General features: G+C 26.4%; 1 protein-coding gene and 1 long non-coding RNA gene across 2 annotated transcripts; both read right to left on the reverse strand.

Moving 5' to 3' along the window:
* Window positions 1–6,786: 6,786 nt before the first annotated feature.
* On the reverse strand, window positions 6,787–9,503 carry LOC122849007 (IAA-leucine resistant 2-like). Its single transcript, XM_044147515.1, has 2 exons — window positions 9,350–9,503; window positions 6,787–8,100 (listed from the first exon to the last, which is right to left on the reverse strand). The coding sequence occupies exon 2, from the start codon at window positions 8,078–8,080 to the stop codon at window positions 6,827–6,829; it is 1,254 nt and encodes a 417-aa protein (XP_044003450.1). The 5' UTR covers window positions 8,081–8,100; window positions 9,350–9,503; the 3' UTR covers window positions 6,787–6,826.
* A 4,929-nt stretch (window positions 9,504–14,432) lies between these two features.
* On the reverse strand, window positions 14,433–14,950 carry LOC122849008. Its single transcript, XR_006373493.1, has 3 exons — window positions 14,803–14,950; window positions 14,562–14,725; window positions 14,433–14,477 (listed from the first exon to the last, which is right to left on the reverse strand). It is a non-coding gene; the product is annotated as an uncharacterized LOC122849008 (long non-coding RNA).
* Window positions 14,951–16,834: the final 1,884 nt, after the last annotated feature.

Here is a 16,834-nt window from a genome sequence, read left to right on the forward strand (position 1 = left end):
CCTTGGACATTTTTATTTATTTTATGAATAAAATACGTATTTATTTTAAAAATACAAATGTCCAAGGAAAAGCAGTAGCTAGAAAAAGAAGCTAAGGAATTAATGTGACTAAGGAATTATTTCATGAGACATAATTTTTGTAACATTAATTCCTTAGCTTCATCTTTTCATTAGCCACTGCTTTTCCTTGGACATTTTATTTATTTTATGAATAAAATACATGTAAAATTTATTTTTCAAAATAAATGTCCAAGGAAAAGCTGTGTACTTAGATGAGAAAAACTAAGATTATGTTGCCAAAAATATGTCTCAAGAAAACATCCTGAATCTTATAATCCTTAACTACTCATGGACAATTTTTATTATTTTATAAATAAAATACATGTAAATTTATTTTTAAAAATAAAATGTCCAGGACAAATAGGTAGCTAAGGAAAGATGAAGCTAAGGAATTAATGTTGCACTTTAAAAGTATGTCTCAAGGAAATAATTCTTAGTCACATTAATTTCCTTAGCTACATCTTTTTCCTTAGCTACCTGGACAATTTTTATTTATTTATAAATAAATATAAATTTATTTTTTTGAAAATAAAATGTCAGAAGGAAAAGCAGTTGCTAAGAAAGATGAAGCTAAGGAATTAATGTTGCCAAAAATTATGTCTCAAGGAAATAATTCCTGGTCACGTAATTCCTTAGCTACATCTTTTCCTTAGCTACTGCTTTTCCTTGGACAATTTTTATTTATTTTATAAATAAAATACATGTAAATTTATTTTTTAAAAATAAAAATGTCCAAGGAAAAATAGTAGCTAAGGAAAAGATGAAGATAAGGAATTAATGTGACTAAAGAATTATTTCCTTGAGACTTAATTTTTTGGCAACATTAATTCCTTAGCTTCATCTTTTTCATACTTCCTTGGACATTTTTATTATTTTATAAATAAAAAACATGTAAATTTATTTTTTAAAATAAAATGTCAAGGAAAAATAGTAGCTAAGGAAAAGATGAAGATAAGGAATTAATAGACTGAGGGAATTATTTAATTTGAAACATGATTTTTAGCAACATTAATTCCTTGGCTTATCTTTAATAGCTACTATTTTTCCTTGGACATTTTTATTTATTTACATGAATAAAATACATGTAAATTTATTTTTAAAAAAATAAAATGTCCAAGAAAATGGTAACTTAGAAAAAGATGAAACTAAGAATAAAATGTTATATCTCAGAAAATAATTCCTTAGTCACAAATTCACTGTATCTTTTCATAACTACTCTTTTCCTGGACAATTTTTATTCATTTATAAATAAAATACATGTAAATTTATTTTTTAAAATAAAAATGTCAAGGAAAATAGTGTTAGAAAAGATGAATAAGGTATTAATGTTGCCAAAATTAAAGTCTCCAAAATAATTCCTTGGTCACATTAATTTTAAACTTGTATTAGCTACTGCTTTTCCTTGGACAATTTTTGTTTATTTTATAAATAAAAACATGTAAATTTATTTTTTTAAAATAAAAATGTCATAGGAAAAGCAGTGGCTAGAAAGATGACTAAGGTGTGTTGCCAAAAATTATGTCTCAGGGGTTAATTTTCAGTCACCATTAATTCCTTAGCCACACATCTTTATCCTTAGCTACTAACTTTCTGGACAATTTTTGTTATTTAATAAATAAAATACATGTAAATTATTTTAAAAATAAAAATGTCCAAAGGAAAATAGTAGCTAAGAAAGATGAGATAAAGAAATTAATGTGACTAAAGAATTATTTCCATGAGACTTAATTTTTGTAACATTAATTCCTTAGCTTCATCTTTTCCTTGGCTACTATTACATTTTATTATTTATGAATAAAATACATGTAAATTTATTTTTAAAATAAAAATGTCCAGGAAAAATAGTAGGAAAGATGAAGATAAGTAATTAATGTGATGAGGTATTTTTTTGAGGACTTGATTTTTTTTCAACATTAATTCCTTAGCTTCATCTTTTCCTTAGCTACTATTTTCATGGACATTTTTATTTTTAACCTAAACCCATGTATTTTATTTATAAAATAAACAAAAATTTCAAGGAAAAGCAGTAGCTAAGAAAGATGTAGCTAGGGAATTAATGTGACTAAGGGTATTTCCTTGAGACTTAATTGGCAACATATAGATTAATTCATCTTTTACCTTCTCTTTTGACCTTGGACATTTTATTTATTTTATGAATAATAAAATACGTATGAAAATTTATTTTTAAAAAATAAAAATGTCCAAGGAAAAATAGTAAAAATAGGAATTAATGTTGCCAAAAATTAAGTCTGAAAGGAAATAATTCCTTAGTCACATTAATAATTCACTGGCATACATCTTTTCCTTAGCTTGTACTAATTTCATGGAAATTTTATTTATTTTATAAATACATGTAAATTTATTTTTTAAAAATAAAATGTCAAGGAAAATAGTAGCTAAGGAAAGATGAAATAAGGGAATTAATGTTGCCAAAACAATGTCTCGAAATAATTCATTGGTCACACATTAATTCCTTAGCTACATATTTTTCATAGCTACTGCTCGCTTGGACTTTTTATTTTGTTAAATAAATTTACATGTATTTTGTTATAAAATAAATAAAAAATGTTCAGGAAAAGCAGTATGGTTGTACCTTGTTTCTACATGATATTAATAATATGCTTATTGTACCACAATATACGAATGTTATTAGCCAGTAATTATATTCTAACCTACATCAATCAAAACGTTTTTTATTCTATAAACTTGTTTTGTCAAACTTACAATTTGTGATAACAAAAATTATATTAAAATTAATGTCATAACATTTTTATTTATTGTCTTGCCAATAATCATTGAATCTATGAACAAAAAATTTTCTAGGGTCTTGAAAAAATAAAATAAAGTTTTGATGTTTTTATTATTTAAGACAAGTTGATATTATTGCATATAATCACATTTCGTATTATACATGTATTAAAACGGATGTATGATCTTGAATAGAAATGAAATAAAATTATATGAATATATATTATCATATATAAATATACGATATTATAAAATATCAAACAATAATATACATTAAGGACTCCACCTGAAAACCAGAATAATATAAAATTATATATTATTATATATAATAAAATGTTATAACATACAATAACATTGACATGAGATTTTTCCTAAAATTAGAATATAAAGTTATTGTATATTATTGTATAATTTAATATACAATAATATCAATATAAGATTTTGCATAAAATCAGTCATATAAAATCATATGATACTATTCAGAATTATATGTTATAACATACAATAACATTGACATAAGATATTGCATAAAACCAGAGTAATATACAATTATATAGCATTGAATACAATTGTATATTATAACATACAATTACATAGTGATAAGATTTTCCATAAAACCATTTATATAAAATTATATGTTGTTACTTTTAATTATATGTTATAACATACAATAACATTGACATGAGATTTTTCCTAAAATTAGAATCATATGTAATTATATGTTATTGTATATTATTGTATAATTTATTATACAATAATATCGACATAAGATATTGCATGAAACCAGAGTAATATGCAATTATATCGCATTATAAACAATTTTGTATTATAACATACAATTACATAGTTATAAGATTTTCCATAAAACCATTTATATAAAATTATATGTTGTTACTTCTAATTATATGATATATCATACAATAACATTGACATGAGATTTTACATTGAATTAGAATCATATGTAATTATATGTTATATTGTATATTATTGTATAATTTAATATACAATAATATCGACATAAGATTTTGTATAAAAGCTGTCATATCAATTGATTTATATGATTTAAATCATATGATACTACTTGGAATTATATGTTATAACATACAATAACATCGACATAAAATGTTGCATAAAACCAGAGTTATATGCAATTATATCGCATTATATACAATTGTAGATTATAACACACATTTACATAGTGATAAGATTTTGTATAAAACCAGTCATATAACATTATATGTTGCTACTTCTCATTATATGTTATAACATACAATAACATTGACATAAGATATTGCATAAAAACAAGAGTTATATATAATTATACGGAATTATATACAATTGTATATTATACCATACAACAACACGGACATGAGATTTTGCATAGAACCAGAGTCATATGTAATGATATGTTATCGTTTATAGTTGTATATAATAATATACATTAACATCGACATAACATTTTGCGTAATACTAGTCATATATAATTATATGATACTACTTAACATTATATGTTATATCATACAATAACATTGACATAAAATATTGCATAAAACCAGAGTCATATAAAATTACATGTTATCATATTCAATTGTATATTAAAACATGCAATAATATGGACATAAGGTCTTGCAAAAAACTAGAGTCATATGAAATTTTATGTTTCCATATATAATCGTATATTATCACATACAATTGCATATAATAATACGCACGTATGATTCTGTATGAAAATAAAGCCGCATACAATTATATGTTATTTATTATTAAATACTACAATCATATGTGAACGTATGTTATCGAATCTTATTTTACATATGGAATTGTATAAAATAACATACAATTATATACGATAGTATACAATAATATGCAATTATATGTTATTATATACAATTCCACGTACAATATTTTTTCCCGGGTGGATAAGAAGAAGAAGAACAAAAACCAAAGGTAAAAATTGCATTGTTGCATGGTTACGTGGTGATGGTTCGTGTAGGACTCAACTTGTCTTTGAGATATTCGATATGATCTTTGAAGTACTTTTGGGATCGGTTGCGAAAAATTTTTAACAGCAACTAAAACAATTAATCAATTATCAAGTATTATTTTAAAATATTGTTAAAATTAACCTGGACAGTATTAATATACTTACACTGTGCGATTTTAACAGATTTTATGAATGGCTGACGTAATAAGCTCAACATATTGACTGATGTATTGACTTGAAGACTCAACTCTCAATAAGACTATAAAGTGCTATACACTATACAGCAGACAGCAGACTAAATATGCTAAATATATAGGGCTACCACGTGCTACCACTGAAAAGATTCATCAATCTTTTGCAATCCTTGGCAGCTTGGCAGCTTAGAAATGCCATATATATAATACTAAATAAAGAAATACTTAATAAAATACTTTCAGATTGAACTGGTACAAGCCAAACAATTTGAACAACTTCATAAGCAATTGTGTAATCAATATCATCTTTTGGTTGCCAAACCATACCACCAATAATAAGATCATAAGATCTATTGCTGTGTAATGAATTAGCTATTTTCTGGGTTTTCATGACATTTTTACTTCCTTCCATTTCTGATAAATTAATTGTAAAATTAAGATGATTTGCGATAACTTGTAATATTGCTAAATCAACACCGTTATATTCAAAACTATTATTTTTTTTAACAGCATGCATATACGGTTCATTAATCAAATAGCCAATATTTACAGAACAATTATTCATTTTCATTGGTTCAAATAAAGTACCATTCATTATCCATTTTTTATTATGACATTTACCAACAATTACTGGGTCCATTGGTTCACGTAATATATTTGGTTTAAATTTTTTACTCTCCATTGCTAGATAATGATTGTTAACAAAACCAATTATAACAACATTTGCTATTTTTTTAATCCACAGCAATTGAATTAGAATATTAGATTCGTTGATGAATAATTCCTCATTTCCAAAATTATCAATTAATAATACTGTAAATTTACATCCAAGACCACAAACTTCATTAATATTTATCGTTAAATTATCAAGATCATTATGGTTTCTTAATAAAATAAAAATATTCAATCTTGTTTCTTTCATATGATTTTTCACTTTGTAATTTTCAGTTAAAACATATGTTGAACGACTTTTTTGTAATTCTTTCAAGTAGATATGTGACATTTCAATGTGTTTATTAAAAATAACTGAGATCCTCGTTGGCTGTTGCGTCAAGTAAGACGTGACAAAATCGTCAAGACAAGCAATCGCTGGTATTAAATTTTCATATTCAATTACTTTACTTCTTGTGGATAAATTAAAAAGTCTATAATTATTTACTTCATTATTTTCTGAATTGAATACTATACAAGAGATTAATTTATTTGATGACACAATGAAAAATAACAATACCATGTTGATGAAAATCATTTCGTCGACTGTGACTTGTGTTGAATACATCCATCAGACATGTTAAAGTAATGTTATATTAATACGATTTATCAGAAAAATAGAAAAGGAATAAAAGAGATTGAATGGTGATAAGAGGATAATTTATTTTTTTATTGATATCCAATATCTAGTATTTTATTTAAAAGCGATGTTATCAATTTCATGTGAAACATCGTGTTATAGTTGTGTGGCTGTTTTAATTTAAATACAATGTAGTTACAAAAAGTAATTGATACCATCAATAAAAAATAAATTATCTTGCGATAAAGTTTTATATTTTTTCGATTGTCAAGTTAGATTTTTGAAACTGCGTGTTTTGCGATAAGTTCAAGGCCTTTGCATTATACTGATAGCGTCAAAAAAAATAGAAAATAGGGAAAAATATAAAAATACAAAAATTCCGTTCAAAAATTTTATAAAATATTTTAATTTATAGTAAATTTCTGTTCATGAATTGATTTTATTGGGATATAAATTTTTTTTTCATTTTGATTTATTATAATTCGTAATTTAAAACATGATAATAATAAAAAAGGATAAAAAACCAAATGGAAGTGACTTGGGATCGATTTATGGTGATGGATCTTCGATATAATAACAAGATCTTATTATTTGTTGGATTTCGCCAAAGCAGTTGTTGTTTAGTTGTTCGAGTCGTGGTGGTGCTATGTCCCAGTATGGTCCAGTTCGTCCATCATTAGGAAGGTTGATGCGTGCCCAGTCGGCCATTCCATGGTATTCGCAGCTGGTGTTGATAGCGGCGTATTGTCCCATCGCCATATAAGGCTGTGGAATAATACTCTCTGTTGAGCGATATTGGTAAACGAGAGAGTAAGGATAGCGATCAGGAAAGGCTGAAGTTAGAGTGTTAGCTAAATTTGCTGCAGCGGTGTCGCTGGTCAGTAAAGTTAACTTGGAACATACTAATCCTGCTGTTGGTCCGGATGGAGAGCAGTTTCCCAAGTTCCCTGATTCCTTAAAAAAACTACAATAAGCAGCCATTGTTGGAATTAAGGCTTCAAGCCACTCTGTATCATCAAGTAAAAAGTAACTACTTGTTGACCTTAGATCAGTTTGTGCATTGATGATTGGAATTTTTAAATCAGCTCCATTAGCATTAATAAGTGCGTCAATATCTGGTAGAGTTTCAGGAGTGTGAGCCATTCCTGGTTGAAGGAGAACGTTGCGCATACTGTCATTCCAATGGAGATTTGGAAATTCATAGCCATTGATAATATGATCTTCCGCATTTGAGAAAGTCGCAGGTATCGTGTAGTCAGGTATTTCATCGTTTTCTGCCGTGATGATGGTGTTCAAAAATCCAGCAATAACTGGTAGGTTTGGTAACGCAAGCATGGATGTGTCAGTTGGAATTAAATGTCCTACTAGTGGTCCAGCTCTGTCAGGGATGTATGGAATAATAGTTCCATACCCTGGATATTCGGTTTCAGCAGCAGCAATGCATTGAAGCATTGGTACGAGTGGTCCTGGTATTGGCAATCTTTCTGGAGGAAAAGATTCAAGCAATTCCCTGGTTTTTGCTTTCTCTACCTGTGAGCCATAGTTGGCATATAAAGCAGCACGCCGAGTTTGTATGTAAAACAATGCTCCGAAGTACAACCGTGAGAGAAAAGGGTGCCAGACAAAGCCCGTCTTTTCAGAGAAAAAGCTCGTTAATATCAAATCGTCCATGTAATGGATAGCTTGATAATAATTAAATGCAGTTGGTACAAAAGTTGAGACAGCTGGTCTTCTTATCAGTATCAATGGAAAGCGTGTGTTTGGGATTGCCATGTAGTTCTCTATCTTGTGTGGATTTGACATCGTAATCGTGTGTGCGTGATCTGTAAGTGTGTGATTAATTTTTGAATTATATAAGAGTAAATTAATTAGCTTAAATTAAATTAAATTAATTATAAAATAATCCTAAAAACTATTTTTTATTGTTTAATATAAATTAATATTTATTGTGAAATATAAATCTTGCATTCAATACACACGTACAGCTTTGAAATACTTTGAAATATTAGTCTAGGGATTAATTTTATTCAATATAAAACAAATGAAAATTGTCATTATTTATTACCTATCGTTGATTTTATTTATAAAAATTTACAATAATAAAATAGAATAAATCAATACAACAAAAGATAAAAGATATGAATTTGTTTTTTTTCTTTTTAATTTAAGGGGAAGCAATATCCTTGGTTTCAAGTGAACCCTAATCTATATTTATCGATAGGGCAAATTCCCGCCCTATCTATGAGTCCCAAAGTACATTGAGCCCATAATTCGGCATAGCCAGAATACTTTTTACCCTAAATCTATATATGATAACCATGCTTTACAACAAATAAGGTTTTATATACTTTGATTTGTTAAACAATATGATATTGAAACCTTGTGCTAAAATAATTATCAATAATATATCATAATTATCTTTCATGTATACTGAAATAAGTATTGATAATTTTCTTAATATATATATATTTACAAGACGGCATGCAAAAAAAATAATGATCTCAAAATTATAAAATGTATTTTACATATTCATTTTGAATCCATGCAATCAAAACATTATTTTTTAAATCATGCAATAAAGCGTAGTTCTTTTCACAAACAAAATAGATTTCACGTACATACAATAATGAATTCTAGTGATGTCTGAATCTTGAAAAATATTGAGATAATATTGAGAAATATGTGTCATTATTATAATTCTAAATTCATTACCATGCACTTTGATTATATAACTGCTCCCTAGAGTTTTACATTATTTACAATCTTTTTTTCAAGATTTAACGTTCATGCTAAATATAAAAAACATGCAAAATTCATAACATATCTGCTGTTGGTAATTTACGATTCTGGCACTGCTGGTATTATTATAATTTTGTCATTATTAATTACAGCAATGTTTAAGAATACTTGCATACAAATCTATATTAGGAACTACCAGAATCTAAAAGACCATGCTGAATATAAAACATCATGCAAAATTCATAACAAAGATGTAATTAATTGTTGTAATTTTTTTTGACAACTTGATGATATAAAATGTAAACAAACTAGTATTTTCTTCAAACTACTTACATACAAAGCAAGGCCAAAATTCGATTTTTTACTGTTTAGCACAATTGATAACACAAACTTTTAAAATCGTTTTTTTTTTAAACTTTTTCCTAATAATAATTAATTAATTACTGTAATTGGTTTTTATGATTATAATCTCTACAAGCACTCACTAACTCACATGGCCCCAACCACAAATTGTAGAAGCGTTCTTAGTGCCATCTAGTTTTTACAAATTTTGAAGAATTGTAAAGAATGACGTGGTGATTGATGATAAAAAGGTCATAATGATAAAAAAAAATAATAATAAATTTTTTTTTATTATTTACAATTTTTAAGATATAACCGTCCCATGGGCTATATTATTCTGAGTTCTCCTGCAAATTTTGGAGACTGAGAATGCATTTTTGAATAAAAATTGATCGATTGCGTTTTATTATAGGAAACTGTAATTTAATAATAATTTTTTTTTTTGTTATTAAAAATTTTTAAGACAATCATCGTCTCGGCCATGCAATTTTATATGGACCTTCACAATTTCATGCGTCTAAGTCTAATATTTAAAAAGTTTCGGCAATTCTCGTAAAACGCTTTTTCAAAGGTTTTTAAAATAACTGTGATTCTCGTTGTCTGTTACTTCAAGTAAGACGTGACAAAATCATCAAGACAAGCAATTGCCGATAATACATTTTTATATTCAATTAATTACTTTTTTGTTGATAAATTGAAGAGTCCATAATTATTTGCTTCTTTATTTTCTGGATTTAATACAATACAAGAGATCAATTTATTTAATGACACTACGGAAAATAACAATACCATGTTGATGAGAATTATTTTGTCGACTGTGATTTTTATTGGTGTCATCCATTGGATATGTTACAGTAACATTATATCAATACAATTAAACAGAAATAAAAAATAAATTATCTTGCACGAAAGTTTTATATTGTTTCGATTGTATTGTGTTAGATTAGTTTGTTATTGATTACAACTTTTTGCAGACAGTTTATTCATTTACAATATTCAAAAAATAATAATATAAAATTTAAGTTTGATTTCTTTAATATATTATGGAGAGTATACATATAGAAAAAACATTGAAATTGTAAACATGAAATTGAAATATACTAAAATTTTATTCCAAGCATCATTTTTATTGGACTCATACAATATTCAAATTTTACAAAATAAATACAATTTACTATTTTTTGGTTGACAAATTTATATTTACACAATAAGTTTTCCAAAAATTTTAAAAATATGTACTCACAATTAACTGCCATGAATAGATACTTATATAATTATAAACACAATTTTTCTTGCATGTAATAATTTTCACGGCGAACATATTCTAAAATAATTATTGATAGTGCAAATGTTAAATAGACAATTAAAATCTACTCCATTATCAAAGTTTAACACAAATTCTTTATGAATATTTAAGTATAAAATTGCTTGTGGAAACATTTTATTCGAAAAATTATAATCTCAAAAATTAAAGTTATTAAACCAATAGAACAACCAATACCAAGTATAAAAAAACCTGGCATAATATCTTCTAACGTGAGGTATATCCCAGCATCTTCATCTTTAATAAAATTATTATTTTTTGTTCCAAGATTGAAAATATGTGAAATAATACCACTTGTTATAAGTCTTTGTATTACTATATCGATATCATTAAGATATGGTAAGCCACGCCATACCGGAAAACCAAGTGGAAAAGAGCCCATAGCTTCTGGTAAAATATGTAAAATACTAGGATCGAAATTTGGAATCACTGACGAAGAATTCATTATTACTAATAATGCAATTGTCTTATTTTTACCACTAATTAAATCTTGAACTTTTTTTTCATAGTCAACGAGTTCAAATTCTATAAATTTTTGAAAAATTTTATCAATAACTTCATTTGAAGTTGTACTACTGTTGTATGTTTTATTTCCAATAAAATAGAGCCGTTGATTTTTTGATCCACCAAGTGCGGTATTCCTGAATCTATTAAATCAGTTATTGTATGAATTTGATCATCAGGATCAGCTAATAATTCTCCTGGTAATGACGCTAAATAAAATTGTGTTAGTAAAAAACCAAATATTATCCAAGACATAAACATTGTTCTGTAATAAAATCCAATTGGTTGTCTATTCCATCCAACACCAAGAAGAATAGCAAATATTTCTAAAAATGATATTTTATAAAATAGTGTAAATCTGATAATAATTGCAAATAATAAAACAACAATTATTGCAAGCCATACCGTCATTTCAAGTGGTGAAATTAATGCCATGAATGATATACTTTCAGATTGAACTGGTACAAGCCAAACAAGTTGAACAACTTCATAAGCAATTGTGTAATCAATATCATCTTTTGGTTGCCAAGTCATACCACCAATAATAAGATCATAAGATTTGTTGCTGCGTAATGAATTAATAGCTTTTCGTATTCTCATATCATTTTTGCTTCCTTCCATTTCCAATAAATTAATTGTAAAATTTAAATGATTTGCGATTAATCTTAATATTGATAATTCAATACCATTATATTCATAACTATTATTTTTTTTAACAGCATGCATATACGGTTCATTATTCGAATAGCCAATATTTACAGAACAATTATTCATTTTCATTGGTCCAAATAATGTGCTATTTGTTATCCATTTTTTATTATGACATTTACCAACAATCACTGGGTCCATTGGTTCACGTAAAATATTTGGTTTAAATTTTTTACTCTCCATTGCTAGATAATGATCTTCATCAAAACCAATTATAACAACATTTGCTATTTTTTTAATCCACAACAATTGAATTAATATATTTGACTCTTCAATAAATAATTTTTTATTTTTAAAATGATCCATTAATAATACTGTAAATCTACATCCAAGACCATCAATTTCATTCATTTTTATTTGTAAATAATCAAGATCATTATGGTTTCTTAGTAATATAAAAATATTCGATCTTGTTTCTTCGTTAATATTTTTTACAGTGTAGTTTTCAGTTAAAACATATGTTGAACGACTTTTTTGTAATTCTTTTAAGTAAATATGTGACATTTCAATGTGTTTGTTTAATATGACTGTGATCCTCGTTGTCTGTTGTGTCAAGTAAGACGTGACAAAATCATCAAGACAAGCAATCGCCGGTAATAAATTTTCGTATTCAATTACGTCACTTTTTGTTGATAAATTAAAGAGTTTATAATTATTTACTTTTTCATATTTTGAATTTATTGGATTTAATAGTGTACAAAAAATTAATTTATTTAATGACACTATGAAAAGTAACAATTCCATGTTGATGAGAATCATTTTGTCGACTGTGATTTTTATTGGTGTCATCCATCGGATATGTTACACTAACATTATATCAATACAATTAAACAGAAAAGAAAAATGATAATAATAGAGATTGAATGGTGATAAAAAGGCAATTTATATTTTTATGCATAAAAATCCATGGATATCCAATATCTCGCATTTGGTTTATAATGCAATGTTATCAATGCAGGTAGGTCAAAACATCGAATTACAGTTATTGTGATTGTTTTTGTATTTAAATACAATGTAGTTATAAAAAGTAACTGATACCATCACAAAAAAAAAAAAATTATCTTGCACGAAAGTTTTGTTTTTTCGATTGTTGTGATAGATTATTAAAACCGTGGTAAGTTCAAGGTTTGTTCATTATTGTTTGCAACTGTTTAAATTCAGTGAATAAAAAATAAGTTTTTTTTAAATATTGTTCTGGCGAAGATAAAAAAAATTGCTTTAATCCACAATAATTGAGTTAGTATATTTGACTCTTTGATAAATAATTCTTTATTTTTAAAATGATCAATTAATAACACTGTATATGTGCATCCAAGACCACCAATTATGTTAATTTTTATTTTAAAATTATTAAGATCTTGATAATTTTTTAATAAAATAAAATTATTTAATGTTAACTTATGTTTTTTATCATTAACATCGTAGTTTTCAGTTAAAACATATGTTGAACGACTTTTTTGTAATTCTTTCAAGTAAATTTGTGACATTTCAATGTGTTTGTTTAATATATAACTGTGATCCTCGTTGGCTGTTGCTTCAAGTAAGACGTGACAAAATCATCGAGACAAGCAATCACCGGTAATAAATTTTCATATTTAATTACTTCACTTTTTGTTGATAAATTAAAGAGCTGATAATTATGTGCTTCTTTATTTTCTGAATTTAATACTGTACAAGAGATTAATTTGTTTGATGACACTATGAAAAGCAACAATACCATGTTGATGAGAATCATTTTGTCGACTGTGATTTTTATTGGTGTCATCCATCGGATATGTTACAGTAACATCATATCAATACAAACAAAACAGAAACAAACAATAATAATGATAACAATAATGATTAAATAGCGATAAAAGAGTAATTTATACATTTATGGATATTCAATATGTCGCATTTGATTTAAAATGCAATGTTATCAATGTAGATGGGTGAAATTTATATCCGCATCCGTGGACACTGGACATGTTATATTAATATGATTTACTAGAAAAATAGAATACGAATAACAGAGATTAATAAATAGTGATAAGAAGATAATTTATATTTTTTTATGGATATCCAATATCTATTATTTTACTTACAGTGCAATGCTATCGATGCTGTGAACGTTTCAATTTAAATACAATGTAGTTGCAAAAAGTAATTGATATCATCAATAAAAAATGAATTATCTTGCAACAAAGTTTCGTAATAAATATATATTCAATATGTACGTTTTTTTTTTCTTTCAGGTGAGTTTTTTTATTTTAAATTCTAATTTTTTTTTTTCGTAAATTCATCCGTAATTTTACATTAAATTTTCATATTTACACACGTTAATACCCAGCTCAATAACTATGAATCTAACCTTCAAATCATACATACGTATTTTAACTGTTAAAATATGTATCTTAATATTTAAGATATCTCAGTTTAGGTCAAAGAAGTTATCTTAACTTTCCACTCATCCCCCTCTCGGTATATATCTATACGGGCATTATTTATAGAGATTATATTACCATTTTTATTATATACTATAGTTGAGTTTTGGTTAGTTGACTTTTGGTTTGTTGTCTTTTTGTTTGTTGACTTTTGTTCTGGCTGTAAAAAAAAAGTCAATTGATAAAATATATTGTCAGTTATTAAAAAAAAAAAAAAAAAAATGTTGATGAATATAAAACTTACTACAAACTGGATTAAGAAGAAGAAGAACAAGAACCAAAGGAAAAAATTGCATTGTTGCATGGTTACGTGGTGATGGTTCGTGTAGGACTCAACTTGTCTTTGAGATATTCGATATGATCTTTGAAGTACTTTTGGGATCGGTTGCGAAAAATTTTTAACAGCAACTAAAACAATTAATCAATTATCAAGTATTATTTTAAAATATTGTTCAAATTAACCTGGACAATATTAATATACTTACACTGTGCGATTTTAACAGATTTTATGAATGGCTGACGTAATAAGCTCAACATATTGACTGATGTATTGACTTGAAGACTCAACTCTCAATAAGACTATAAAGTGCTATACACTATACAGCAGACAGCAGACTAAATATGCTAAATATACAGTAGGGCTACCACGTGCTACCACTGAAAAGATTCATCAATCTTTTGCAATCCTTGGCAGCTTATTTTTAAAATATTTACTGCGCATGACCTTTCCTTCTTAAACACACATGTAAACAGGAGATGTATTGTGTCTCAGGTGGGGATGGTAGAAATATACAGGTAGGTCCATGCGCATATTTCTACATACCATGGTCTCGGGAATATTCGGTGGGTCTAAACTCTTTCAATTAAAACAATAATTGTTGCATACCATTGCATACCATATTGTACCATACAGATTTCAAGTGGTGAAATTAATGCCATGAATAATATACCTTTAGATTTAACTGCTGGTACGAAAACGGAGTAATGTCCTTAGAAATATTTAGCAGATAAAATTTCATTGCAAATACTGCAGTTTTTTGTACGATGTGACTTCTAGTACGATGACATTTTCTCTCTGTTTTACAGTTTTTTAAATTTTCATTCGAGGAGTCTTGACATTTGAAACTTGTTTTTATTTTTTCTCTCTTTCTCATTTTTCTTTTTTTTCTATCTTTTTCATCGATTTTATATCATCAGTTTCATTTATATTATTGATTTTATCATCAATTTTTATTGTTTCATTTTGAAATTTTTCTTTATACACAAATTGCATTTGAATTTACAAGTCATAAAGCTTATTTATAAAAACGACCAAAAAAATAATTTTTTCATATTTTTTTTTTTTATTGAATAAACAAAATATTTTAGGTCTGACAATTATTATTCAAACTAAAAAATTCGCCTTTTTTCAGCTACAGACTCAAAAAAAAGAGAACTAAAAAAAAAAAAATATATCTTCCTCTGCCACCGTGTTTAATTTCGAAAAAAATATCAATTTTAATAATTTATTATAAATAAACAAAGTTACCTAGGACAAAAAAAAAAGTGATAAATATAGATGTAATTTTTTGCATAGAATCGATTTTTATAAATTATTTTTAAAAATTTTATCAATAAGTCCACTTGAAGTTGAACTACTGTTGATAGTTCTATTTCCAACGAAAAACAATTTTGCAAGTTTTGAACCACCAAGTGGTATTCCTGAATTTAATAAATCATTTATTGTATCAATTTCTTCTTCAGGATCTTCTAATAATCGTCCTGGTAATGATGCTAAATAAAATTGTGTTAATATAAAACCAAATATTATCCAAGATATAAACATTGTTCTGTAATAAAATCCAATTGGTTGTCTATTCCATCCAACACCAAGAATAATAGCAAATATTTCTAAAAATGATATTTTATAAAATAATGTAAATCTGATAATTATTGCAAATAAAAAAACAACAATTATTGCAAACCAAACCGTCATTTCAAGAGGTGAAATTAATGCCATGAATGATGTAACTTCAGGTTGGACTGGTACAAGCCAAACAATTTGAACAACTTCATAAGCAATTGTGTAATCAATATCATCTTCGGTTACAAACCATACCACCAATAATAAGATCATAAGATCTATTGCTGTGTAATGAATTAGCTATTTTCTATTTTCATGACATTTTTACTTCCTTCCATTTCTGATAAATTAATTTGTGAAATTAAGATGATTTATGATAACTTGTAATATTGCATCGACACCGTTATATTCAAAACTATTATTTTTTTAACAGCATGCATAATGCAGGTTCATTAATCAAATAGCCAATATTTACAGAACAATTATTCATTTTCATTGGTTCAAATAATGTACCATTCATTATCCATTTTTATTATGACATTTACCAACAATCACTGGGTCCATTGGTTCACGTAAAATATTTGGTTTAAATTTTTAATCTCATTGTTAGATAATGATCGTTAACAAAACCAATTATAACAACATTTGCTATTTTTAATCCACAATAATTGAAT

Source organism: Aphidius gifuensis, linkage group LG2 (assembly GCF_014905175.1).
Source record: "Aphidius gifuensis isolate YNYX2018 linkage group LG2, ASM1490517v1, whole genome shotgun sequence".
In the NCBI taxonomy this organism is placed as follows: Eukaryota; Metazoa; Arthropoda; class Insecta; order Hymenoptera; family Braconidae; genus Aphidius; species Aphidius gifuensis.